Raw genomic sequence first — 26,796 nt, forward strand, 5'->3', positions numbered from 1 at the left:
AAAACAAACAAACGAAAAAGATCGAACAAGACAGGTGTCCTTGCCCTTTAGAGACTTAGTCTAGACAGGGAAATAGGAGAACAGACGATGAGCACACATGTGGTGGTTACTTTAGTGAGGCGTGTGCGGTGAGCTACAGGAGGTGGTATGTCTCCACACCCAAGCTGGGATCTCACGCATGCGTAGGAACTGGCCAGGCAAAGGAGTAGTGTCTACGTGATGGGAGCAGCATGTGCAAAGGCCCAGAGCTGGGGAAGGCGTTCAGGGACCATCACTGGCACCTGAGTGCTGTTTCTGGTTTACCTTATGCTGCAAGTAACTGAAGACCCAACTCCAAATAGTTTAAATGATAAGGGGGGTTATTTCCATATCAAGAGGCCTCAAGGAAGAGCAGTACTAGGGCTGGTTAATTCAGCATCTCAACACTGTCATCAGACACCCACTATTTTTCTCTTCTGCCATCTCACGTACTCATGGGACTTGTTACCTCATGTGCACAAAATGGCTGCAGCAGCACCAAGCAGTATGTCCTTACTCAACAACATATAGAGGCTCAAGGAAGACCTTCTCTGTCCCTTTGAAATGCTTTCCCAGGGTCCCTAATAGGCATCCCTCACCTCTCATTGGCACAGTTGGGTCCTATATGCATGCCTAGATCAGTCGCTGGGATGGCAAGTGGAATTCTCAGGATCAGCTTAGATTTATCCAGATTCAGGTAGGATCCTCTAAGTCCATGCCTACGTGAGCAGGCAGGAAGGAGGGATGTCTGTGGGTATGTAATCACCAGTGTCTTTCCCTGTGCCCACAGTGACAGAAGCTGTCGTCTAAGGTGCCCAGGGAGTCTGGGAAGAACGTGGGGTTCCAGTTATCAACCCTGGCAGACAGGTTTCCTAGATTACGTGATTCCGCAGAAGCGCACCATCCTAGGTTTCTTCTTGGAAATTCTGCCCTGGCCTTAGTCCTCACCACCCACCTGGCACTGCGCTCTTCCTGCGTCCCGGCTGTCTCAGGCCACGTGCCGCCCTCCCCTCTGCCTGCCTGGGGATCAGATACCCCCGCTGGCTTCAGGTGTCACTGGTGGCTGCTCCCACAGGAAGGTGAAATTGAATCATTGCCTTTGCCCATCTTGGCAAGAGCCACGGAGCAGAGCTTTAACCCTTCCTGGCCCCAGAGTGTAGGGACAGCGCGGACTGTCTAGGGGAGTAATTTTGTGGCTGGCACCAGACTGGGCCCTTAACATGCGTAAGCTTATTGAATCCTCATGCACAGCCTGCAAGATAGGGAATATCAGCCAATGTTGCAGAAGATGAGACAGGCTCAGAGAGGCTGAGAGACTCATTCAGGGTCACACAGCTGATAAGTTACAGGGCCAGGTTTGCACCTGGGTCTAACTCCCACTTGTCCCCTCTGTTTTCTTTCTCCCACTTCCCGTCAGGATAAAGCCAAGTCGGGAGCTGCCTTCACATAGCACTGGCCCTGGTGAAGGGGTCTTCTCTCTCCTGCCCTGTGTGGGGATTGGTCTTCCAAGCAGACCAGCCTGGTCTTCCTGTTGACCTTTCACCCTTGGCTCTGCTGCCCATTGGCTGGAGTCTGGGGAAGGGTCTCAAGATCATGAGGCTGTTGTACAGATTGGGAGACTGAGGCCCAGAGAAGGAGAGGGGCTGGCCCCTGGTTGCCCAGTGCGTCAGCATCAGATTTTGAGCTGGACCCTGGATGTTCCAGTGCCCAGGGCAGGGCTTCCTGTGTGCTGCTTCCTACCCGCTCACCTTGGCGAATCCATCTGTGAAAAGCAAGGTTGTGTTTGTCCGTGTAAGCAGGTCCTCCCTGAGAGACTGTGCCCGGAGGCTGGGAAGCGTGGGCGGCTACTCCTAGAGCCTGTGCGTGGCCTCCTGCCTCCCGTGGGTAGGACTGGGGTGAGACTGGGACTGGCGTCCGCTCCCAGCTCCCCCGGCCGGATCTGGGCGTGAGGGGTGGAAGCTGATGCCGCCTCTGCTTGTGTCTCCTGGTCTCTAGGGGGTGTCTCTTCTCCTGGATCTTAGTCGCGTTTGCCTGTCACCTGGCCTCCACCCAAGGAGCTCCTGAAGGTAATTCTCTCTTCTCTTTGTCCAGGGAGAGACAAAGGAGAACGGAAGGGGCTTGAGAACTCCAGGGGTAGGAGACGGCCGTGCCCTTAATTGGAACTCAGTGCCTCAGTTTTCCCATCAGTAGAATGGAGATGACCATTGGCAAATTCTCTTTAGGCTTGAAAGCAGCACTGTTGAAGTTTTTGTAAAGGGAAGGAAGTTTTTGTAAAAGGAAGGACTCAGTGCCTTTCTGGGGCAAATGTGAGTAAGTTACCGTGGTTCAGTAAGCCTCAGTTGGTCCCTGTCCGTCCCATGAGTGCTCTAAGAGCTGTTAGGAAAAGCATGAAGCATGAACTGTCACGGCCCAAGCCTGCGATCCCATCCTCCCCTTCCTGTGAGATTCTGCTGTTCCCTCCTATCCTGGAGGAGCTGTCCAGAGGGCCGGGGTGGCGGTGGGCTGGCTCCACATCTGCCCAGGGAAACCGAAACCTCTCCCACATCTGTTCGTCAAGCAGCCACATGCCTCTGAAAACAGCTGCCCTTCCCCCGCCTTCACGCCCAGCCCGTGTGCTGGGGCAGGCAGCCCTGCACGCCGAGAGTCCCTGTGGCCTGACCTGGCCACTCGGCAGGGATTGGGCCCCTGGGAGGGCAGGGCTGTGCCCGGAAGAGACTTCTGCTGCCCAGCAACGTTTTGTGCAAATGTCATATTTTCCAAGCTTGCTGTTTCCCCCACGAAGTAGGTGAACAGCTGTCCAGAGTCCTGAGTCAGGCACTGGGGCGGGGGGTTGGGGAGAGGCTGGAGCTGCGTGGAGCCAGGTTTATGTAATAAAGGGATCTTTCGGGGGCCAGCTGGCAGGATCCTTCTGTCTTGGCGTTGGACTGAATTTATTCTCCTGTCCCCCATCTCTTCACCCTTAGTGGGATTCTGGATGTGTCTCCACCCTGCTTTCCAACGAGCCTGGGAGGCCCCAGCCAGTATAGCATCATGGCTGAGCACAAAGACCCTGGGGCCAGGTGGCCTGGGTTCAAACCTTGGCTGTGCCTTTTTCAAGCTGCAAGTTATTCCCTCTGACTCTTCTGAGCCCCATCTATAAAATGAGAATAATAAAGAGTACACGCTCCATAGATTGTTGAGAGAATCAAGTGAGATCATGCCTGTAAAGTACTTGGTATATAGTAAGTGCTCCATAAATATTAGTCTTTCTTATTGGTGTTAATTAGTTACCTGAAAAGTTTGGGCAAGAACAGCCCTTTCGTGTGCCCTGCAGGACCCACAGTGGTCAGAGACTTACGGCAGCTCTGCACTGGTCACCTTTGCCAGGTGTCGGGGTTTGGGGATTTGCCCTTTAGCTGCAGCTGGAGACTGGCTGGTGGTCAGTTTAGAAACCCACCCAGTGGATAGTGGAAACCTCACCCACGCTGCCTGGCCCAGCCAATTGTGAGTCTCCTTGGGCGAGGGCAGGTTGGCCCTAAATTCCACGTGGGGAGGGATGTGAGTGGACCTGAAGGGCCCTCCAGGGGTTATTGAGACGGGACTAGAGGAAGGGCCAGGTGGCTTCCTGCCCTTATGTCTTCCCCAACCAAATGGCTCCTCCCATTCTAAGTCCCAGTTTATAGTCAATAATAGTGAATGGTATTTCATGATAATAAGAGGGTTTCAGTGGTTAAAACATATAGGGTATACCACTAAGAGAATCCTTAAGCAGTAGTTTATTTTAGCTTAGAACCTGAGGACAGGCAGATGGGAGAAAGGATGAGAAGGAGGAGTGTGAAATGAAATGAAAGCCCTTGGGTCCTAAGGAGGAATAAGGGTCTTAAACTCAAGCCAACCTGAACCAGCAACACAGAGCTATAGGATTCTTAGACATTGTTAACACCTGCGCTATCTCAAGGGCTGTTTCTTTTGTCTTATAGGCAGGGAATTGAGGTCCAAGTGTCAGTAAGAGATTCAAGCAGAGTTAATGTGGGGCTTGGGTGAAGATGATGAGGAAGATGACCACTTCATCCTCTTAACAACCCTATGGTGTAGGCACTGTTTCTAGCCCTGTTTTATGGTGGAGGGAACTGAGGCTCAGAGTCCAGGCATACTGCTGGCCTTCTCAGGCTCTAAATTTTGGCCTTCTGACTCCAGACTCTGCTATGGAATCATTGTAACATGCTGCCAGCACTCATGTTCTCAGTTTCCCCCAGGGGACTGTCCTATCCATTCACCTACTTATTCATGTACCCATCCATTTATCTATCCATCTATCAATCCATCCATCATCCATCATCCATCATCCATTTATCTACTCTTTCATCCACCCATCCATCCATTCATCCATTTATCTATCCATTATTCTATCCATCCATCTACCAATTCACCTACCTATTCATGCATCCATTCATCCACCCACCTATCCAGCCAGCCATTATCCATCCATCCATCTATCCATCCACCATTCGTCTATTCATTCATCTATCCGTCCCTTCATCTATTCATCCATCCATTCATCCATTTATCCATGCATCCATCTATCTACCTACCTATTCATCTGCTATCCATTTATCCATTCATCCATCTACCCTTTTACCCATCCATTCATCCATCCATTCATCCACGTATCCATCCATCCATCCATCCATCCATCCATCCATTTATCCACCCACCCATCCAGCCAGCCAGCCAGTCATTATCCATTCATCCATCCATCAATCCATCCATTCATCCCTTCATCTGTCATCCATCCATGCATCCATCCATCTACCAATTCTACCAATCCATTTATCATCCATTTATCTGTCTATCCATTTCGCCATCCATCCATTTATTCATCCATCTATACATCCATCCATCTACCCATCCATCCTTTCATCCATCTATCCATCCATCCATCTACCTGTTCATCTACCTATCTATCCATTCATCCATCCATCCACTCTATTCATTCATCCATCCATCCATCCATCCATCCATCCATCCATCTCCCGGTTGTCAGCTGAGGGCCAAATGCCAAGTGTTGCATTCAGCCCCTAGCACAACCGTTGCAGGGAGTGATAGGGAGAGCGCATTCAGTACTTAGGGGCTAGCTTGCTGAGCTCAGGGGAAGGGCCCTGAGGACCTGACCCAGACTCACATTCCAGAGGCAGCTTTTCCTTCCCTGCTGAGTCAGAGCTCAGGAACCTGCTTCTGCTGACAATGGCAACTCAGCTAACTGAAGGGGTCTAATGATCTGAGAGAGGAAAGATCAGGAAGCTTTTCCATAAACACTCTGGAAGCCCTCCTTTTGCTTTTACTCTGGCAAGCCCTGCCGACATAATTATTGGGCGGATGTGACCTGGCCAGACCACAGTCAGATGTCCACACACTTTGCCAGAGGACAGAGGTTACAGGGGTGCCTTGATTACTTTCACTCCTCTCATCGGAGCCCTGTGGGGAGGAGGAGGAGTCAGCGGAAATGCCATCACCCTTCTGATAGCAGATAGCAGCCCCTTAGCCTGCTAGAGACACCTCAGGAGAGGGAAGCGGAAGGGATGGGTCTCTGAGGAGTTGGTAAAACCAGTCAAATCCCTGGGACATCCTTACAAAGCTCTGGTGACAGATCTATTCCTGTCACCCTGGCCCCTCACTTATGGGACTGCTTCCTAGAGGAGGTGGCTTCCCAGGTAGAGAAAAAGGCGTATAACATGTGATGGTTGGGCAGCCACTAACACTCTCAGCAACAGCATTTGGTGATTATCGTTATTTTCATATTAGTTATTACTTGAAAGTGCTTCTTTTGTACCAGGCACTTAAAAAGAATGTATTCACTCATGGAATGATTACATCCTTCTGAGATTGTTGGGACTATTACTATCCCATTTAACAGGTGGCAAAACTGAGGCACTAAAGTCACAAGATTAGTAAGTATTAGAGCTAGGATTTGAACTCAGGAAGTTTGATTCCAGAGACTGTTTTTAGCCTCAATATGCAAGATTATGTAGCCAGGTAAGGGGTCACAATCCATGCCAGATGGTTCCAATGCTGCCCTCTCAGCCACCACCATGGGGCAGCCTTATTTTTAGATGAATGAACAAATGACCAGGTAGCTGTGGGTGGACTGTCCACACTGCCTGTGCCCCTTGCGGGAGCCGGGGTGGGCTGGGGCTGGAGCAGGCCCTGACTTCGTCCTCTCCCCTTTTCCCTCCCTCTCAGATGTGGATGTCCTCCAGCGGCTGGGCCTCAGCTGGACGAAGGCCGGGAGCCCTGCACCCCTGGGAGTCATTCCTTTCCAGTCGGGCTTCATCTTTACGCAGCGGGCCCGGCTCCAGGCTCCCACGAGTGCCATCATTCCTGCCGCCCTGGGCACAGAGCTGGCGCTGGTGCTGAGCCTCTGCTCCCACCGGGTGAACCATGCCTTCCTCTTCGCCGTCCGCAGCCGGAAGCACAAGCTGCAGCTGGGCCTGCAGTTCCTCCCCGGCAAGACGGTCGTCCACCTGGGGTCCCGGCGCTCGGTGGCCTTCGACCTTGACATGCACGACGGGCGCTGGCACCACCTGGCCCTCGAGCTCCGGGGCCGCACAGTCACTCTGGTGACGGCCTGCGGGCAGCACCGGGTGCCTGTCCTGCTGCCTTTCCACAGGGACCCTGCACTCGACCCCGGGGGCTCCTTCCTCTTTGGGAAGATGAGCCCGCACGCAGTCCAGTTTGAAGGTGCTCTGTGCCAATTCAGTATCTACCCTGTGACGCAGGTCGCTCACAATTACTGTACCCGCCTGAGGAAGCAGTGTGGACAGGCTGGCACGTACCAGTCCCCGCTGGGACCTCTCTTCCCCCAAGACTCCGGCAGAGCTTTCACCTTCCAGTCCGACCTCGCCCTGCTAGGCCTGGAGAACCTGACCACTGCCACACCAGCCCTGGGGTCATGGCCAGCAGGCAGGGTACCCGGGGTGACTATGGTGCCCACCAAGCCCCGAAGGACTAGCCCTACCAACCCTCACCAGCAGATCGCAGTGGGAGGCCCAGCCCAAACCCCACTGCCACCTGCCAAGCTGCCAGCCGGTAAGGCCCTTGCTCCTGCGCTCCCAGCGTCTCTTGCCGGCTCTACCAGAATGCCTCGTCCTGTGGCCGCTCAACCATCACAGAAGATCACAGCCACCAAAATCCCCCAAAGCCTCCCTATCAAGCCTTTAGCCCCTTCTCCTTCAAGTGTCTCTGCCAGAAACTCCCATCCGACCCAGAAAACGGCTCCACCTTCATTTACAAAGTCAACCCCACCCACTCAGAAGCAAGTGCCACCTACTTCCCGTCCAGTTCCTGCCAAAGTCTCCCGTCCCACAGAGAAGCCCATCCAGAGGAACCCGGGAATGCCCAGGTCCCCACCGCCCAGCACCCGGCCCCTACCTCCTGCCACCAGCTCCTCTAAAAAACACACTCCCACAGTAGTTCAGACTGAGGCCAAGATGACCAGCCATGCCAGTAAGCCGGCCTCTGCCCGCACCAGAACCCACAAACCTCCCCCATCCACCGCTCTAGCCTCCTCTCCTGCCCCGACTCCTGGTTCCACCAGGACTCCTCGGCCACCAGCCATGATGGTGCCTCCAACCTCGGGCACCAGTGCTCCCAGAACAGCACCTGCCATCCCCACTCCTGGCTCAGCTCCCACCAGAAGCAAGAAGCCCACTGGATCGGAAACTTCAAAGAAAGCTGGACCCAAGAGCAGCCCCCGGAAGCCCGCCCCCCTCAGACCTGGGAAGGCAGCCAGGGATGTCCCCTTGAGCGATGTGACAACCAGGCCTAGCCCCAGACAGTCCCAGCCCAGTCAGCAGACCACCCCAGCCCTGGTACTGGCCCCGGTGCAATTCCTGTCCTCCAGCACCCGGCCCACGAGCAGTGGCTATTCGTTCTTCCACCTGGCTGGATCTACGCCTTTCCCTCTGCTGATGGGGCCTCCAGGGCCCAAGGGAGACTGTGGTTTGCCGGTAAGACTGTGTGGGGTCTGCATGCTGCTTGGAGCTCTAGTGGGGGACTGGGGCATTGGTCAAGTGGTTGCTCCTGGTAAAGACAGGGGAAAAGGAGCAGCTTAGAACAGGGAGCCGGTTCCACCCAGGCCTCTGGCTCCTCTGGCTCTGCTAAATGTATCATTGCCCACCCTGCTCCAGATTCATAATCCACTGGGACAGACTCAAGTCTGGTGACTACCCTCAGGTGAAGAGCACCCCTAGGCTTTGGTTGGCCCAGGCCCAAGCCCATTCTTCGCTGACCCAACTGCAAAGGTCGAATGGCTTAAGGAAAGCCCGTGGCTGAGTGGCCCCGATCACGCAGTGAGTAGGCAGCTCCCAAAGCCCCGCTCTCCCAGCGCGTGGAGCCGGGGTCCTTTGGCCCATCAGCTTGTCTGAGAGTCGCAGACGAAGGTCGCACATGGGGAACTCTGGATATGTTTGGCTTGGCACTTGCAGTGTTCTTTTTAAAAAATCCAATAAGTTACTAACATTTTAAAAATGTGAGAGATTTCTTATAAAAAGACTCAGCAACCAGCTTCTCTTGGAAAGTGGCACCCTGTTAGGACAAGCCCGCTCCTATCCGTGCTGGTCCCCACTTCTCCCGACTGAGTCTTCTGACCAGTCCTTTCCCCGTGTATGTTACCTGCCTGGCTGGTGCCCTCATGGGTTTGATTTGTCACCCCTGGTAGGAGTTTGGGATGCAGAAGGTCGGCGTGGCCAGAGGGAAGAGGAAGGGAGAAGAAAGAACACGATGTGGGGGAGATGGTCTCAGGGTTGATGTCTCCGGCTTGCCTGGGACCATCTCCAGGGGCAACGAACTTCCCACAGCTGGAGGCCAATTTCTCTGGGTGGGGAATGATGGGATGGCGTTTCCAGAAGGCTTAGGGCTCTGCTCTGTTCTCCCACCTTGGAGGTGACCACCGTGTGGTGACCCGTGTCTCTCCTTCCCAAACTCGCTCTCCCACTGGGCTCCGTGTCTGAGGTTAGGGCTCCCTACAACGCGGAGACAGTGGCACATGCTGGGAATTCCCAGGCCTTCCAAACACACTTAATGAATTTTAATAATCATTAGGAATAATATTTATCCAGCCTGTCTCCATGGGGACTGAGAGTCTGCCTTTATTATAACCATATTGTAGAACTTATGGAAACTGTATGCATTGCTTTGGAATTATGTCAACGTTCTGCTCAAATCCTGTGTTCTGAAATTGGCAGCATAGAGAGTTGGGAGCCACCACTTCCTTGTGGAAAGAACGAGGAACGCTTTTCACCTCTCCAGGCAGCCCAGGCCAGCACTGGCACCAGGTGCCTTGGGCCCCGACAGCTCTGCTTCCCACGCGGTGTGTGTGCTGGGCTCAATGTGGTGAGGTCAGAAGGGGAACTGTCCCCTCCTAACAGGACATGGTGAGGTCCATGGTCTCAACTCTGGCTACACAGCACAACCCAGACATGAGGAGGAGGCCAGCCCTCCCCCCGCAAGAATGTGTGTCGTGTGAAGAGGAGCAGAGTGGGCCCAGGGCAGATTCTGTAGAATCTTGGGTCTGCTGTATGTCTGAGTCAAATACTTTTTCCTGGGGCTTAGGGCTCTGGGTCGGCAGGAACGGAGACCTCCTGCCAAATCTCTTTGAAAAAGAGGAGGCACTGAAGTGAACCTGGTCAGTCCATGGATGCTTGGGGATGACTTAGTTAACGTCCTCATTGGGCAGGTGAGGAAATGGCACTTAGTGAGGGCCAGGATCTGCCCAAGGCCAGGCAGCTCGGAGGAGGCAGAGTTGAAATTTACATTCCAGACTCTACACCTGAAACATGCGCATTCCACCTCACTGCCCTGAGTGTCCACTCTCAGCCTCTGGGACTCAGATCTGGGGGACTGGGGGCTTCAGACAGGAGTTAGGTACTGCCCCTGGCCTCAGAGGAAGGGCTCAACATCTAAAAAAATCCTTTTCTTCTTTTCCGTTTTTTAGAGTCAGGGTCTCACTCTATCACCCAGGCTGCTGCAGTGGTGTGATCATCGCTCACCGCACCCTTAATGTCCCAGGCTCAAGCCTTTCTCCTGCCTCAGCCTCCCAAGTGGCTGAGACTGCAGGCACGTGCCACCTTGTTCAGCTAATTTTTTCACTTTTTTTTGTAGAGTCTGGGTCTCACTATGTTGCCCTGGCTGGTCTTAAACTCCTGGCCTCAAGTGATTCTCCTGCCTCAGCCTCCCAGAGCACTAGATTTATGGGCTTAAGCCACTGTGCCTGGCCTAAAGAGTCTTCTGATTCGATAACCCATCAAGTTTTTGAGCTACTTCCATATCCACGGCGTCTCCTTTAGGACCTCGTGGAAACTGGTTGTGGAGGGCAGGCTGTGTGTTCATCCCTGCCCCATAGGTGATCCAACAGGTGTTGGAAAGAGATAAAGGACTTGGCCAAAGGCACCCAGCGAGTTCCTGCAGGGGCTGGGATGCCACCTGTGTTCCCTGACTTCTGGCCAGGGCCGAGACTCTTTCTGCTTCTCCAGCCCCGACTACTGAGAACAAGGGGAATACATGAACCTGCCCAGGTGACATCCCTGCCTCAGGCCCCATGCTATCCCCTGTCCCCACCCTCCCACAGCATGGAACATATACTCACTCCAGGAGGAACCAGGAAGCTGGTAGAATCTTTGTTCACTGTGTAGCAGATGATAACCTGGTCACTTCTTCACCAGATATCAGAATAATGTAATGGAAGAGGCCTCTTTGAATGGTGAGGAAATGAACTCTCATTCTTTCTGTCCTCTGCTGTCTTCCCTCAACCCCCATATACATCCAGGATCTTAGCCCAGCAGAGCAGAAGCTCCAGCTGCCCAGGAGAAGAGTTTGTCTTCCATCTGGGGACATGCAGACCTGGGTTCGAATCCTGGCTCCCCCGCTTTTAGCTCTGTGACTGTCCCATGCTGAGCCTGTGTTTGTAGAATGTAAGGTGATGATAGCGCCCACCTCTGGTGGGGAGGGTGGCCTGAAAATGCCTAAATTTTACACGCATATAAAACTGTAGAAGAGGCTGGATGCGGTGGCTCACACCTGTAATCCCAACACTTTGAGAGGCCAAGGCAGGCAGGATCACTCTTTTAAAAAATACAGCAATTAGCCAGGCATGCCTGTAATCCCAGTTACTTGGGAGGCTGAGGTAGGAGAATCCCTTGAAGCCAGGAAGCGAAGGTTGCAGTGAGCTGAGATCACACCACTGCACTCCAGCCTGGGCAATGCAGCAAGACTCTGAAACACACACACACACACACACACACACACACACACACACACACACAAAACTGCAGTAGAAATGAAGTCAGCTGGGCCATCTTATCTAGTTTTGCTGAGTGACTTTGGGGAAGTTCTTTCCTCTCCCCAGGGCTCAGTCTCCCACTGTTCCAGGGTGTTGGGAGAACTCTTCCCTTAGAAAGGACTGCGGGACCATTCCGTGCCTGAGAAAGGGGCAGTGGCTGTGCCTGCATGCGCAAACCTGCTCCTCGGGGTTCAGGGCACGAGAGCAGCTGGCAGAGGCTGAGATGGAGTTCTGGGCCCAGGCCTGCCAGGAGCTGTAGCTGCTGAGTGAGGGAGCTCTGTGGGAGCCCCAGGAGGGGGGAGCATGGAAAAACTGAGCTTGGCCTCGGGTGAGTTGGGCGGGGAGGCCGTGGTTCACAGCGCTGCACAGAAGCTGCACAGAAGCCCTGCGCCTGAGAGGAGGCGGGTCAAGGCCTTATTTATTCACGATCAGGCCACTGGTATTTGCCCGCGCTTGTACTTTTTGCAAGTGTCCCCTCGGGAAGACCCAAGTAAGGGCCTGGCCCTTAGCATGTGCTCTGTGACTATCTGTGAAATGATTGGAAGAATTTGATCCTTATGATGAAATGCAGGTCGTCCTGACTCCCAGGTGGGGCTCCTTGAGGTTACCCAGAACTCTCCTGCCAGGAGATGGGAGGTCATGTGGACTGCAGGAGCACGTAGGCTTTGGATGGGGGCGACCTGGGTTTGAACCATTCCCTTATCCAGCCATGCGTTCAGTCTTTACACAGTTGTTAAGTGAAGGTCCTCTAGATGCCTGGTGCCGTATGACCTTCGGCAAATCACTTAGCCTCTCTAAGCCCCAGTTTCTGCCTCTGTACGGTGGGGATATGGTGCCACCCACCTTTCCAGGGTTGTGGCATGGATTCAGTGAGAGGTGGGAGGTAAAGCACATGTGAAGCCTGGGTCCTGGCAGATTGTCGTGGCTGTGATTGTGGACTGATGGTGGGCGTTGAGGTGGGGACATTGTGCATTGAGAACCAGGAGGGTCTGGACACAGTCTCACATTTGCTTGAGAATTGTGCTATGAAAATACTAACCTGGAGTCGGTGGAGCAGGGGCAGCTTGGGAGCCTGACCCTTGTCAGCTAGACAGGAGGGGTTTTAGGGGAGGACTGCCCCCATTTCTTAACCTCTGCACCTGTGGCTTCGGAAGCCTCAAAGAAAGCTTCCTGACTTGTTTTCATTTGCATTTCCACCCCAATAGCCCCCGCCCCCGCCACCCGGGGCATAGCTGGAGGGACGTCTCTTGATGTTTCTAGGGCCGTCATAGTTTTGGCCTTTAGAAATTGGGGCTAAACCTCGAGAAATTCTCCTCTTACACTGCATCCTTTGGAACCCAGGAAAATGCAGGGGTGTTTTGCTCTGCCTCTAGCATACTATGTTTGAGCACCTACTGTGTGCCAGCCCTTTGCTAAGTACTTTGCATGCTGTAGATCAGTTCCCGGCAGGGCCCAGACTTGCTGGGGAGAGTTTAAGGGGTGGACAACATCAAAGGAGCCAGCAGGGACAGGTGAAACACATGGGGACTGGAAACGGCGGGAAATTGTTACCACGCCCAGACCAGAAGGTCCCAGGGAAGGGAAGGGTGTTCCCAGAACCTAGTGGGAGTTAAAACCTTGAGCAGGGGTCTCCTGACAGAAGCAGGGGCCATGGGAGAACACAGCTGCAGCCAAATTGTAGCACAGCAGAGAGGGCACAGGGAGAGAAATCCCTGTCTTCCCTACCATGCAGTCTCTTGCTGGGGTCTCCCACTGGCTAAACCCAGCTGGAAGCCAGAGGTCAAGGAAGGTCGGGATACAGTCTGCAGAAGTTAGCTTCCTAGGGCATGGCATGGATCTGGGGAGTAAATGGAGAAGAATCAGCAGGCACATGGCATCTCAGAATGTGGGTATGACATTCCCAGTTCACAGCTGGACAAACGGAGGCCCAGAGGCCCAGGGAGGTGAGGTAACCCGTGCTCAAGGCCATACAGAGCTGTATTGATGCGGAGAAGCTCTGTTCCAGCAGGTCCTTCCTAGAACAGAGGCTAGGAAAGTCTGGGTGCCATGTGGGAATTTTTAGGGCTAATCATGAGCTCAGATGTCAGAGATAGGAGGGCCCTTTGAGAGCCCCTATCTACCCCCCACAGGTTACAGACACAGGGTAGGGGCCTAGAGATCAAAAGGACGTTGCTCAGGGTCACGTGGTAGGTACCAGCACACCTAGAACTGGACTCTGGCGTCCCAAACCCCGAGCCTGTGACACCTCTCAGTGCTGACTGCCAGGGGCCATGCCAGCCAGCACTTACTTCTTTATGCAGGGCTTAGCAGGCAGGCTCTTGCAGCTGGACACAAGGGTGGACTTGTTCCGTAGGATGGTGTTCCCCTAGATCTGGCTGGTCAGAGGCCAGGACCCTGGAGGGAAGCTCCCAGGGGTCTGCTTGGTTGTTTCCAAGGCTCTGTTTGCGTGCGCCTGGAGCCCAGGCCTCCTCCACTTCCCCCAGGCAGGCGTGAGCCCCCGCTGTGCTCCCCCTCAGCCCTGGGCCCTCTCAGAGGCCCCGTTGTTTGCAGTGTGTAGTGGAAAATCCCACCCCGGCCTCGTGAATCATCCTAGAGTCACCCGCTCAGGCTTCAGGCCCTGGAAAGAAACGGCAGCGTTTTTCCACTGCAGAGAGAACAAGCCGGGTCTCAGATCAGGGGAGAGGGGCCAGGGAAAACCCACCCGTGCTCGCCACGAACAAAGTGGGCAGCGAGCGGGCCCGACCCAGGTTGGTGGAGTGAAGGGACTGGCCAGGCCCCAGGCTGGAGCCGCCCTGTCAAGGAGTCAGCCTGTGGGCTGACATCACCAGGCTGGACCCTGGGTCCTGAGTGGCACTCAGAGTCTGCGCTGCAGATGTGGCGGATGAGGTCAGACACTAGCCTGGATGCCCCTATTTCTGGGGCAGAAAAAATGCCAAGAGGGAGTGTCCAGGCCTCTGCAGCTACAGCCCCATCAGGGTCCATGAAGGAGCTGCACCCATGGAGCCCGTACCTCCCCGGAGTCCTGGATAAGCCCTTCACCCTGCAGGGCCTTGGCCTTCTCTTCTGTGAGATGGGAAGAATCTCACTTTTCCTCTTCACCTGATAATGTAGCAGAGGAAATTACCCCCACCTTGGCCCTCCGCAACTCAGGAAATCCCAGTGCCAGGAAGGTTCCAGGATCTTCATTTCACAGATGGCTGTAGAAGGCCATATACCTAGTCAGAGTCACACTTGACCAAGATTGTGTGGAAGCTGTCCAGGTTAGGAGAACAGGTCCAGTGGTCCTGGGTTTGAATCCAGGCTCTGCCTCTTGTTAGCTGTGTGGCACTGGGCAAGCCACTTTGCCTCTCTGAACCTCTCTCTGGTTTCTTATCTGTTGAAACGGCATGGTATACCTACCGTATGCTTAGTCTCAGCCTCCCTGCATTCCACCTGGGAGAATTGGGTCAAGAAGGGCCTTCTAAGAAGGGACATCTTTTTTTGTCCCCTAAAAACAGATGTGAAGGAGGATGGCTTAACATTTTGAGTTGAGGACTTTCCAGGAGCTTGCTTAACAGAAATAACAGCTAACATTTTTTTGAGCATTAGCTGGGTGCCAGACACCAGGATTAGCACTTGTTATAGATTATCTGTCGGCTAGGTGCTATTATTAACCTCATTTTACAGTAATAGAAACAAAGTCTTGGAGACTGGAAATAGCTTTGCGCAAAGCCACCCAGCTAGTAGGTAGGAGGTGCCCGATGTGAACGCAGGCGCCCCCCGCATCTTACACCATACTCTGCTGCCCAAAGCCAGGTGAAGACAAGAAGGGGGTAAGACTGGCGCCCAGAGTCCAGAACCTGCAAAACTGGATGACCCCTCTACCCAGCCCCCGAGCTCTGCCGCCAGTTTGGCCCGAGGTCCCCAGATGCTCAGAGGTGGTTGGGACTTGCCGGAAGTCACAAAACAGCCCCTCCTCCTTCCCCTGAGAGCTCTTGCCCAGTGACCTTGGTACCCATATCTGCCTGTCTGAATCTCTCCTCTGATTTTTATTCGTGGACGAGCAAGCACGTGGTGTTCACAGGCCAGAACTGTGAGCCGAGGCTGCCCAGCGTGAGATCTGGATTAATTACCAGCCAAACCGGACTGGGTTTTCAACACCGATTTTAACTCTGGGCAGGAAACCTGGAATCTCATTGATGGTTATTTGAAACAAATGAATTCCCCAGGCCTCACACATCCTCGAAAGCCTGGCTTCCTTCGAAGGCTTCAGGCACAGTTCTTCACATCAGGCGCCCAGTTAATCCTCATTTACTCCTTCGAGGTAGACGCAACGGTAGCTATTGGACCCATCTTGATGGGGAGCAGCTGAGACTCAGATAAGTGGGAGGAACTGCAGGAAGCCTGCAGCTAATAAGTGGTAAAACCAGGATTTGAACAAAGGTCAGCTCATGGGTTAGTAAGTCTACTGGGCTGCCTCTCTTCCTGCTTAAAGAGAAGAGAGATGAGGATACACAGATGCTCCTTAAATGCTAAGTTTCAGGGTTGGGTCTTTCACTTACGGGAATGAGGAGCTCTTAAATGTTGTTGAGCAGGGGAGGGCTTTTGGAAGGTGAATGAGGCTGTGTGGGGGAGGATGGCCGTGGGAAGGGGGTGGAGGAGAGAGTAGAGGCAGGGAGACCACTGAGGGGCTGTTGGCTGGACCACGTGGGGCCACGGGAACAGATAGAACGTTTGAGTGCCAGTTATGTACCAGGCACCATGTTAAACGTATCATCTCTGATGTCATCCTTGGAATCCCATGGGCAGTGTATTATTGCCCCCATGTGTATGGGCGTAGGCTAGCTGAAGACTTGCACATTTTATCAGTGGCAGGCAGGGATTCGAACCCAGGCGCGTCTGATTCAAAAACACAGAGCGCTGTGGTGTGTGTGTTGTGCTGCCTCTTTGTGGGGCAGAGATACTTCGTGTGACCTTGGCCAAGTCCTTTCTTTGTTGTGATTCTGCAGAGAATTTGGCTGAGCTCTGAGGCTTCTTGCTGTTTTATTTTATCAAACGTTGGGCTGAGCCCTGGGGCTGGAGAGATGACTCATATCCCCTTAATTCCTTTGAGGAGACCATCGTCTGGTGGGAGAGGCAGGCTTCTAAGCAGATAATTCCCCAAGGAAGATAGTGCTCTTTAATATAGAGGAAAAGAAGGGACTTTGTCCAACTTGGGGAAGGCTTCCTGGAGGAGGTGACACCCTAAGTTAGCTGGGCGATAAATGATGAGGTGTTAGTGACTAACAGCAGCTACAAAAGCCTGAAAGCCCCAAAGACCATGAGTTTCTCAGGGCAGGGACCTCAGGAATCTGAGTCTTCCTCTGAGCTGCGGACTATCCATGCCCACAGCTGCAGGTGGGATTGTTGGCCGACTGCTTGAGCCCCTTCTCTGCTGCCAGTGGGCATTGTCTAATGCTGTCTTCTTGCTTTCTCCTCAGGGTCCCCCTGGGCTGCCTGGGCTACCTGGAATCCCTGGTGCACGTGGGCCTCGGGTGAGTTATCCCACGCTGTCCTTTGGAACTCTTGTTGGCTCTCCGGCCTGCGTTTCACTGCCCCGAGGCCTCAGGTTTGCCGTGTGTCCTCAGATTCTTCCCTGCCCCTCTCCGGCATCCACATTCTGCTTTGTCCATTGGGAGTGGACTTAGGCTCTAGGGGTACTATACGGACAGATACGGCACTGGGACAGCAATGACCTCTTGTAGGTGTCAGTTGTCCATTGAGGGTGTCACCCTTTCCAGCCTGGGATGGGGTAAGGGGCTCCTGAAGACCACATCCCCTCAGCTGATGGGCATCAGTGTTTGTCCGGGAAAAACTCTGACTTGGGGAACATATGGTCCTCGCATCCATCCCTCTTCCTGTTTTTGCAGGGCCGTCCTGGGGTAGGGATGGGGACATAGGGACTGGGAAGGGCCGTGCCAGCGAGGAGTTGAGTTCCTCATGCTGGAGGGAGGCCGGGGCACAGCTTGGCAGGCTGCGGAGGTCTGGCTGAGCTAGCCCAAGCCCCAGGGGGAAAGTTGCTCCTCTGTGTTATGCTTGGCCCCTTCTTTTATGCCGCCTTGTTTGATCTCTCATGCCCACCCCAAGCCCCCATGGGGCAGTGTGATCATTCTCGTTTTAGAGATGAGGAAACCGACTAGGAAACAGCAAAACCAGGACTGGAACCCGGGCTCTTACCCGTATGCTGGAACCCTTGGAGATCCCCTGAGAGGGAAACCTATCTCCTTCCCTAGAGGGCCGAGACCAACAGCACCTGGCGTCTGTGCCCGGGCTGAATCAGCCTTTCCCACGCTGGGTGCCTGGTGAGGCCCTGGCAGAGACAGCTGCCTGGGGCATATTTTTAGCTCTGAGCCCAGTGAATGGTTCTGGTTATGCAATTACCCAAGCCCTAGTTCCCTCCAGACCTGGCCCTGTGCTCTCTGGGCCCTGGGCTCTGGAATCTGCTATCTAAAGCGGCATTTCCTCCTGGCTTCAGAGCCTTCGTGAAGCGCAAGCCCTGGGGACCACGTAGATATTGCTGATGCTGCTGGCGATGGGACCTTGCAGCCTGGGGCCAGGATGAGGCAGTTGACCTCACATTTGAGGCCCGGGCAGTCCACCCTCTCCCCAGCCTCCTAAGCCCCCAGCCTCTGCGGTTTTGCCCTGGCTGTCCTCTTTACCTGGCATGTCCTTCTTTGTAAACTCTTCCTTCATTCAGATCTAAGAGCAAATGTCACCTTTCTTTCTGATGACCACTCCCTTCTTGGAACTCCCTCAGTGGTTCCTCTGTTCCCTCTGGATGGCATGGGCCACCTTCTGAAAGCTCTCATTGACCGCTGAACTCTGGTTGCTGAGCCACATTTGCAGGGTCTCATTCCACCTTCCCAGCCATCCTGAGAAACAGGTTTCAGCCGAATCCCATTTTACAGATGAGGAAACTGAGGCTCAGAAAGGTTCAGTTACTTCAGATAAAGTCAAAGACTGTAAATGCCAGAGCCAGGATTGAACCCAGGCAGTCTACGTCCAAGCCTACCATCTTTTTTTTTTTTTTGAGCCAGAGTTTCACTGTCTCCCAGGCTGGAGGAGCAATCTGGACTCACTGCAACCTCCACCTCCCAGGCTCAAGCAATTCTGCTGCCTCAGCCTCCCAAGTAGCTGGGATTACAGGCATGCGCCACCACACTCGGCTAATTTTTTATCTTTTTAGTAGAGATGGGGTTTCACCACATTGGCCAGGCTAGTCTCCAACTCCTGACCTCAAGTGATCCACCCGCCTCAGCCTCCCAAAGTGCTGGGATTACAAGTGTTAGCCACCACCCCCGGTGCACAGCCTACCATCTAAAGCATCTATTGTGGCTATTTTTCTGGGTACTCACCTGAGTCCCTCCAGAGATGGGCCTTGATTACCACCCTCCTACACGATGCCTAGCAGAGTGCCCTGCATGCAGGAGGTGCTGGGTAAATGATTGGTGAAGAGTTCTAATTTAGGAGTCAAGAATATTTCCACCAAGAAGTTGTGGAATCTTAGGCAAATTCATTCTAGCGTCAGTTTCCCCATTTATAAAACCTGAGGTCATGGTAAGGTGTTTCTAAGTTTCCACCTAGCTCTGGGGGAATGACTGTCCTGACGTGGTTCTAGGCTCTTTGCCTGCTCACCACTGCTCCCCCACCCCATCATCATCCTGTTTCTAGACTGGAAATTCCATAGATTATAAAATTCCAAAGATAATAGAATGCTGGATTAAACAATCCCAGCTCCTCTCTGCACAGATGGTGGCTCTGGGGCTTAGGGAGGGGCATTCTTATCTGAGGTCACCCAAAGCTCTGTGTCTTGCCCTTTCCTACCTTCACATATTCCCCTGGCCCACGGAGGGATGTCAGGGAATCCCAGAGCCTCCCCCACCTGGTTTTCTGGGCTGCCACATTTATAAAATCGGTCTGCTTGGCTTTGAGTCAACTATGTGCCTTGTTTCTCTGCAAGGCAGTGGCTGGAAAGGGGTGGGGATGGGGGGGCAGGGAAACAGGAAGCCCCCACCTTCACGAGCTGCAGATGGGGGTGCTGAGTACTCTGGCCTACCATCTGTGGGGCAGCTGGGGGCACAACTGGGGAGAGGCAGCCACCCTTGACCTTGTACAGCCCACGCCTGGCTCTGGTGGAACTGGTTGTCAGGAATCCCTCCTTGAACACCCGCTGCCAACCTCTGTCCAGTTCCCACTGAGCTTGTGATTAGACCCCACGAGCCTGGGTTGGAGTGAACATCGGGGGATGTTCCAGATCCTTAGACACTGCTGGGTCCCAGTCATTTACAGAACAGAGGGAGATACCGAGACTGGGGATTGCCAGGTGGGGCTCAGAACTGGGACCCCGTCTCGATGTTTCTAGGCTCTGTCACGTGTTGGGAGACAGTCTTTGGTCGACTTTGGGGGAGGGCAGGAGGGCTGATTATTTAGGAAGGAGGGTCACACATGGCTCTGAGAAACTCCCAGGTTCAGTGTGCCCTGGACACTGTTCCTTCCCAGTGCATTCGGGGAAGGGGAGGGTCCCAATTCAGGCATCGAGGAAGAGAGGAAGAGGGAGGTGCCTTGGTTGGAATGTGACAGGCTGCAGCTGGGAAGCTGGCCTCAGAGAGAGAAGCAGAAAGCAGTTCATACACAGTCAGCCCGATGAATCAAGAGGGACAGGGATGAGGGCAGCTTGCCTAGAGGCCGGTAGGGTGGGGAGAACCACTGGACCCCTTGGGGCACCTCTCCTTACCTCCTATGCCCCAGATTATTCCTGCTAGACAAAACCCCTCCAGTATTACCCGACTCTTAGGGCTCTATTTATATTACTGGGCTGGAAGACTCTAGGCCAGGGCCCTTGCTGGAGAAAGTGGACATAACAGGTCTCAGCTGTTATAGAGGAACTTGGATATAGCCTGGGAAAATCCAGAACTATGAATAAACTCTGGACTTGAAGCCACCAGGCCCTGGACCCTGATCTCACTTGGCCACAGCTCTGCTGTATGACCTTGACCAAGCCTCTTGGACTCTCTGGGTCCAGTGTTCCCAGATGCTCTGTGGTCTCTGGAAGATCTTGAAAGCTTGGAGCTCGCAGGTGTCTAAGGGAGGACTCTGATCATGTGTTGTAGCCACAGGAGAGGTGTGCCTTTGTTCAAAAGAAGTCAAATGCATCCTTCTTGAGCTCTCCACTCCAAAGGCTCATACAAAAGTCCATATGGGGCCAGCTGCCATGGCTCATGCCTGTAATCCCAGCACTTTGAGAGGCCAAGGCAGGAGGATTGCTTCAGGCCAGGAGTCTGAGACCAGCCTGGGTAACATAGCGAGACTTCATCTCTCCAAAAAAAAAAAATAATAAAAATTAGCCAAGTATTAGTCCTCGCCTGGAGTCCCAACTACTCAGGAGGCTAAGGTGGGAGGATGGCTTGAGCCCAGGAGTTTGAGGCTGCAGTGAGCTATGATCATACCACTACACTCTAGCCTGGACGACAGAGCAAGACGCTGTCTCTAAAAAAAAGTCCACTTGAGGCTGGAAGAGCTCTAGAAGTTTTCTTGGAGGAGATGGCACTTTGAGCCAGGCTTGAAGGATGGATCAGGTTTTCAGCAGAGGAGATGGATGAGAAAAGATGATGCCAGATGAGGGAACAGCATGGGCAAAGGCAATGAGGAGAGAAAGTACCAGATACGTGGGAGGGAAGAGGGTAGCTAAGTGCGGTTTGAGCCTGAAGAAGCTGGGAAGGACTGATGGGGCCAGGCTGAGAGGGTGGAGAGGCGGTAAAATTTAGGGGTGAAGGACTTGTGCTCCGACATCAAAGTCCAGCTCTGCCTCTTAGCGGTTGGGTGATCTGAGGCAGTTACAAACCTCTGTGAACATCAGCCTCCTTATCTTCAGAATAGTAATAACACCACCTACCTCCCAGGTTAATAGGGCCAAAGGAGGTGGCCCATGGAAAGTGCTTCCCACAAGGCCAGGCATGGAGGGGATGCTCCCCAAAGTAGGCTGAGTGGCTACAACCGTGCTGCTGGGACTTGGCCTGGGGGGAAGATAACAGACCAGCGGGCGGCGGGAAGGCGCCAGGCACTGCAGTCAGAGGCGAGCTGGCTTCTGTTTTTTTTGTTCCTCTTCCCTTTCAGGGTCCTCCTGGGCCTTATGGAAATCCAGGTCTCCCTGGCCCTCCTGGAGCCAAAGTGAGTATTTACTGGAGATGGGGCCGTGGAGCGGGTACTGGGGTCGGAGCCGTGTTTGCAGTGCTTCCCAGGGGTCCTCGTCGGGGGGCTTCAGGGGCACTGAGCGGGATATCCACCCAAGCCAGGGGCACCCTCTGGGCTCCTTTCCAGGGCTGGGCGTCCCTGATCTGGAGACACCGTGTGGGGTCCTGAGTTTAGTTTCCGGCTGGGAGAGACAGGGTGAGGGGGGAGCGGGGGTGGGAGTTGGAACCTACAGCCTTTGGGGGATTGGGCAGAGGGATGATTTCTTGCTAAATAGGGAAGGTTGACCTTGAATGTCAGACTAAGGACATAAGGCCTACCGGGCTGTGAGATGCATCCTGGGGAGGGATGTGGAAAGATCGCGTTGTAGAAAGATCACTGGATGCCACCAGGAGGATGAATGGGGGTTGGGGACCAGAGCCAAGACTGGGAGACCAGGGGCGATACAGGCGGGAGAGGAGGCTAGTCCAGGCCAGCTTAGGGGTGTGGGAGGAGGTGGGGCGGAGAGGATGGTGGTGGGTGCAAGGTGAGAGATGACTGCAAACATCAGACAGTTTTTACCTCCCTGGCGTTAGCCTTGGGGACTGAGCTGGGTCCCGGGAGGAGGAGAGATGATGTTGCATTTAGGAACATGTAGCCTAGCTGAGTGGAGATCATTCATGGACAGATATTCTTGAACTCAGGAGTGCTCTGAGCTCGAGTTAGAGCCAGGGGAAGGCTGGCACAGAAATGCCACCTCCCCCAGGGAGCCTTCTTGGAACACTTGAGTTCACTTTTAATGAGACTTTAGTGGCTGAGTCTTTGATGATGTGGGGCTTGCTGAGCTCTTTGGACTGTTCCCGGATCTCTTGCAGAGGGTAGGGTTGTCGGGACATTGCATTGGAAGTGAGAAACTCAGAGCACCAGGAGGAGTGCCGGAGCCAGCAACATTTAGGTCCTGGGGAAAGAAAGCTTGCGGAATGGCTGGAGAGTTCGGAGGAGGAGGGAGATGCTAAAGGCCTGAAGCTAAGTGAACAGCGCCTGTGCTGAAGGAGCCGTGGAGGGCAGACGGGCTCCTGGCTCTGGGCCCTCCCAGCCCAGCCTGTGTCATCTATGGGGCAACCAGGTGAAGAGCACCCCTGGGCTTTGGTTGGCCCAGGTCCTGGGTCATTCTTTGATAACCCAGCTGCAAAGGGTGAAAGGCTTAAGGAAAGCCCTTAACTGATTGGCTCCAGGCCATGCACAGTGAGCTGCTGAGCAGCCTCTGAAGCCCAACTCTTCTGAGTCATGGAGTAGACCTCCTTCTGTTCCATCAGCTTGTCTGGGAGCTTTGGATAGAGGTCTCACATGGCAGCCATGAGTACATGGATCTGTGGTGCCAGAGTCTTGGGACAGAGCAGAGTGCAGGAGCACTGGCCTCAGCCCCTCTAGATCTGTGACTCTATGCCCAGGGCTGGGCTTGCCTTTTTGGAAGGCAGGCAGTGGAGGCCTCAGGTGTCCAGTGCTTAGCAGCTGCCTGGAGGTGCCCTGGGCTTTAACAAGGTGTATGCTAATGATAATCACCGCCATATACGGAACCCTTTCTGTGTGCCAGGTGCTTGCATGCATTTGATGTGGCTTGTCTCATTGGATTCCCCACAAAGACCTAAAGAGATGGGTGGGAGGATACTGTACCTATTTACAGATGGGGAAACTGAGGCACAGGACAGGCAGAGAGGCAGGAACTCCTTTGGAGACTCCTGCTTTGCAGAGGCTGTGGGTGCATGAAGATGCTGAGCGTCCGCAGCTGTTTTGAATTGCCACGCTTGCCCCTTCCTGGGCTGCTCTGGGACCAGTGGAGCCTGTCTCTTCCCACCCCAGACTCACTCCCTGCTCTGGTGGCAGCAGATGCTCCCTCAACTCCTCCTGCTGGCCCTGCTCAGAGCACTGTGCAACCTCAGTGCCAGGCCCATGGTAGCGCACCCCAATCTTGCTGACAGATGTGCTATGGTAGGAGAAGGGCCTGCCAGCTGCTTCTCCTCGCATTTTGAGGAACAGCGCTGAGTGTGGCCACTGAGGCTCCTCCCTAGCAAGTGAGTCCTCCTGCCGCCACAGGGGGCTGGGAACCATGGACTCAGGGTCTCACGGACAGGACTCCAATTTGCATCTGTGTAAAACAGATAAGAGTGTGGGGTCTATAAAATGCACTGGAGTCGGAGTCTGCTGCTCTCATTGGGACTTGCATAAAATGCCAAGGGGAAGTGTCATGCCTTTTGCCTGGACACTTGGCCCTGAGCCCAAGGGTGAACAGAGGTAGCTCCAGGGCAGGCTGGTTAGGTGGGAGGCCCAGGTAGCTGGGCCAGGGTCCTAGGCTCATCTGTGCAATGGGAAGAACAGGGTAAAAGCAGAGGCTTTGGCTTGGCTGAGATTGGATGAGAAAGCTGTGTGTCTGTCTGAATGGGTGGGACCCTGGGAAGAGGGTCCTCACTGTTCATCAGATCCCCTTTGGGCTGGGAGGCGACCTCACGGGACTGTAGGGCTGGCCTCCCCCAGGCCCTGTGCTGGCCCCTTCTCTTCCAGCAGGGTGTCTGGGGCCTCCCATCCATTCATCCTCCTTCGGTCAACAAACGTGCATTGAGTATCCACTCTGGGCTGTTGACAGATAAATCAGCCACACTGGCAGGGCCTGCCCTGGGGGCACCGAACCGAATCAGCCCCATGCAGTCATCCCCTCAGCTCATCTCCACCTTCAGGTGCTTATGGTCTTGTGGGAAGACGATCCCTCTGCTAGGCTCAAGGGTGGGAGAGATGGGTGGTTCGAGGAAGACCAAGACAGAGAGAAAGCAAAGGTGAGGGCCCTCATCCTTCCTGAGCATGCAGAAGAGTGAACGTTCAAAGGGCCAAGGGGCCTTGCCTGGATCACGGCTGGGCAGTGGACTGTATTTCAGATCCTTGGGTTTGCTTGCCAGAGGGAGCTTTGCCAGGGCACCACAGCTGGCACAGGCCAGAGCCGGGCTACACCTCATCTTCCTCCTCCAGAGCCCAAGGCTCTGTCCATCTATCACCTACCCACAGATGCCATGTTCCAGTCCAGCAGGGGAGGGGCTCATCAGCCCCAGCGCAGAGTTGGACCCAGGACTTTGAGAATGAGGCAGAGAAACTAGGACCCTGAGAGGATGGTATTGGCCGACCTTGGAGCCCAGGGTTAGTCGTTTATCCAATCGACACTTAGTTGTTGCTTCAGGAAAGCACAGTGGTGCAGCATACAGACACGGGAGCCTGACAGTGGCTCTGTCACCTCCCAGCTCTGGGACTATGAGCAGATTATTTTAATTTCCCATGTCTCATGAGTTTCCTTATCTGGAAAACGGGCGTACTAGTCCATTCTCACACTGCTATAAAGGTATGACCGGAGACTGGGCAATTTATAAACAAAAGAGATTTAATTGACTCACGGTTCTGCGTGGCTGAGGAGGCCTCAAGAAACTTACAATCCTGGCAGAAGGGGAAGCAAGGCATGTCTTACATGGCGGCAGGAGACAGAGCACGAGTGCAGGGGAACTGCCACTTTGAAACCATTAGATCACAAAACTCCCTCACTATCATGAGAACATGGGGAGAGCATGGGGAAAACTGCCCCCTAAGCCAATCGCCTCCCACCAGGTCCTCCCCTCAACACATGGGGACTACAATTCAAGATGAGATTTGGGTGGGGACACAGAGCCACACCATATCGATGGGGTAATGAGAGCAGCTGCCTCCTTGGGTGGTGATGAGGAGTAACTGTTCACTGTTTCCGCTTATAGCGGTGCTGACCTGTGGCAGGTGCTGCAGAAGGGGCAGCTGTCAGCGTGTGTGAGGCACTGGGGCTACCAGGGACACAGACAGGCATGAGCCCTGCCCTTGGGGACTGTAGAGGTGAGCAATAAAGAGAAACAAATCACCCATACTGGCAAATGCAGACTTACACCATGATTAGGTCTCTAGCGTTCCATGTGAGAGGCCCGGGGTGCTCAGAGACCCCACGATAAGAGGATTGATCTGGTCCGGGACGTGAGGGACACCTTCTCAGAGGACAGCAAGGTTGAACCAAGGTCTGAAGTATAGTGGACAACTAGGCAAAGGGGCTGGAGGAGGCTGGCGAGGGCAATAGGCCTGGCGATTGGTGGTATGATTTTTGGACCTTGTCCAACGAGCAGCTGGCAGACCTGAAAAGGATTTCAGCAGAAGTGACATGACCAGGTGAGGTTTGCAAACATCATTTAGGCCACTTGAGATGCAGAGCTTGGCTGGTGGCCAGCTGGAGGGCTGGAGCTGCCCTGGGGCAGGGTGTTGATGCTGGGCCATGGTGGAGTCGGGTGGGATGCAGGTCCTTGTTGCAAATGAGGAGCTCTGAGGCAGAGGTGGGGGACTCCTTCTGGATACGGAAGCTAGTGCTCCCTGTCAGTGCTCCCTGCACTGGTCCATGAGACTCTTAATCCCACTCACGGACAGCCAGCCACCTTGTCTCTGGTCTAGTCCCCTTGGTCTGCAGTGAACTAGCCAGAATGACTATGGCCCTTGGACACCAGGAAAGGAGAGGGGGTCAGGAGAGGGCAGGCTCCATGGCGCAGGTGGCTGCTGGCAGAGCTGCTGTGAGCTTTTCCTTTCCTCTTCTTCTAATGATGCTTCCTTTGGGCCAGGCCCTGTGCAGCGTACTTGAGATCAGAGATGGAGTGTACAGGGGGCTTCCAGCCCAGAATATCCTAATCTTTTGTGATTTAGTCCTCATTTGTCTCAGCCCCTCTCTGGGCCTGAGCCACCCAAGGAAAATGTGCAGAAGTCCAGAAGATGTCAAGAAGAAAGTGAGCTACCTGTAGCGGTCCTGCCCAGTAATAACCTGAGAGCATTTTGAGCAACCCGTGGGCCAGGCCCCTGCCAAGAGCTTTATGTACTTTCAGGGCAGATATTATTACCCCCATTTTATAGATGAGGAAACAGGTCCAAGGTGGCTGAGTAACTTGCCCAGGGTCACATTTCTAGTAAGAGGCAGAGCAAGCATTCAAACCCTCAACTCTCTGACCTCAAGGCAGCAATCTAGCCCTGAGCTCCGTGGCTCTCTGATCTTCCCTGTGTGTGTCACATATGTCAGTGTGGATCCACTTTGCAGTGGCTGGGTGTCTGGCCTTCCTCACTTAACAACCATTGTGAACATTCTCCTGCGTTAGCAACTTGGCATCTATCACCTATGATTTAATGGTTTCAGGGCATTCTATCAACACTAATATCTAATGCTTTATATAACTGATTCCATTTTGTAA

At 53.9% G+C, this 26,796-nt stretch overlaps 1 protein-coding gene across 1 annotated transcript in view; it reads left to right on the forward strand.

Moving 5' to 3' along the window:
* Positions 1–1,981: 1,981 nt before the first annotated feature.
* Positions 1,982–26,796, forward strand: part of COL27A1 (collagen type XXVII alpha 1 chain) — a gene marked incomplete at its 5' end in the record, with an annotated part of 150,356 nt that continues 125,541 nt past the window's right edge. Inside the window, 4 exons of the mRNA XM_032239900.1 lie at positions 1,982–2,084; positions 6,238–8,003; positions 16,792–16,845; positions 21,464–21,517. Coding sequence (XP_032095791.1) covers positions 1,982–2,084; positions 6,238–8,003; positions 16,792–16,845; positions 21,464–21,517 — 1,977 coding nt within the window. The remainder of the gene's footprint in view (positions 2,085–6,237; positions 8,004–16,791; positions 16,846–21,463; positions 21,518–26,796) is intronic.

The sequence above is a fragment of the Sapajus apella genome, unplaced genomic scaffold, assembly GCF_009761245.1.
Source record: "Sapajus apella isolate SASKATOON/1434 unplaced genomic scaffold, GSC_monkey_1.0 scaffold46, whole genome shotgun sequence".
Taxonomy (NCBI): domain Eukaryota; kingdom Metazoa; phylum Chordata; class Mammalia; order Primates; family Cebidae; genus Sapajus; species Sapajus apella.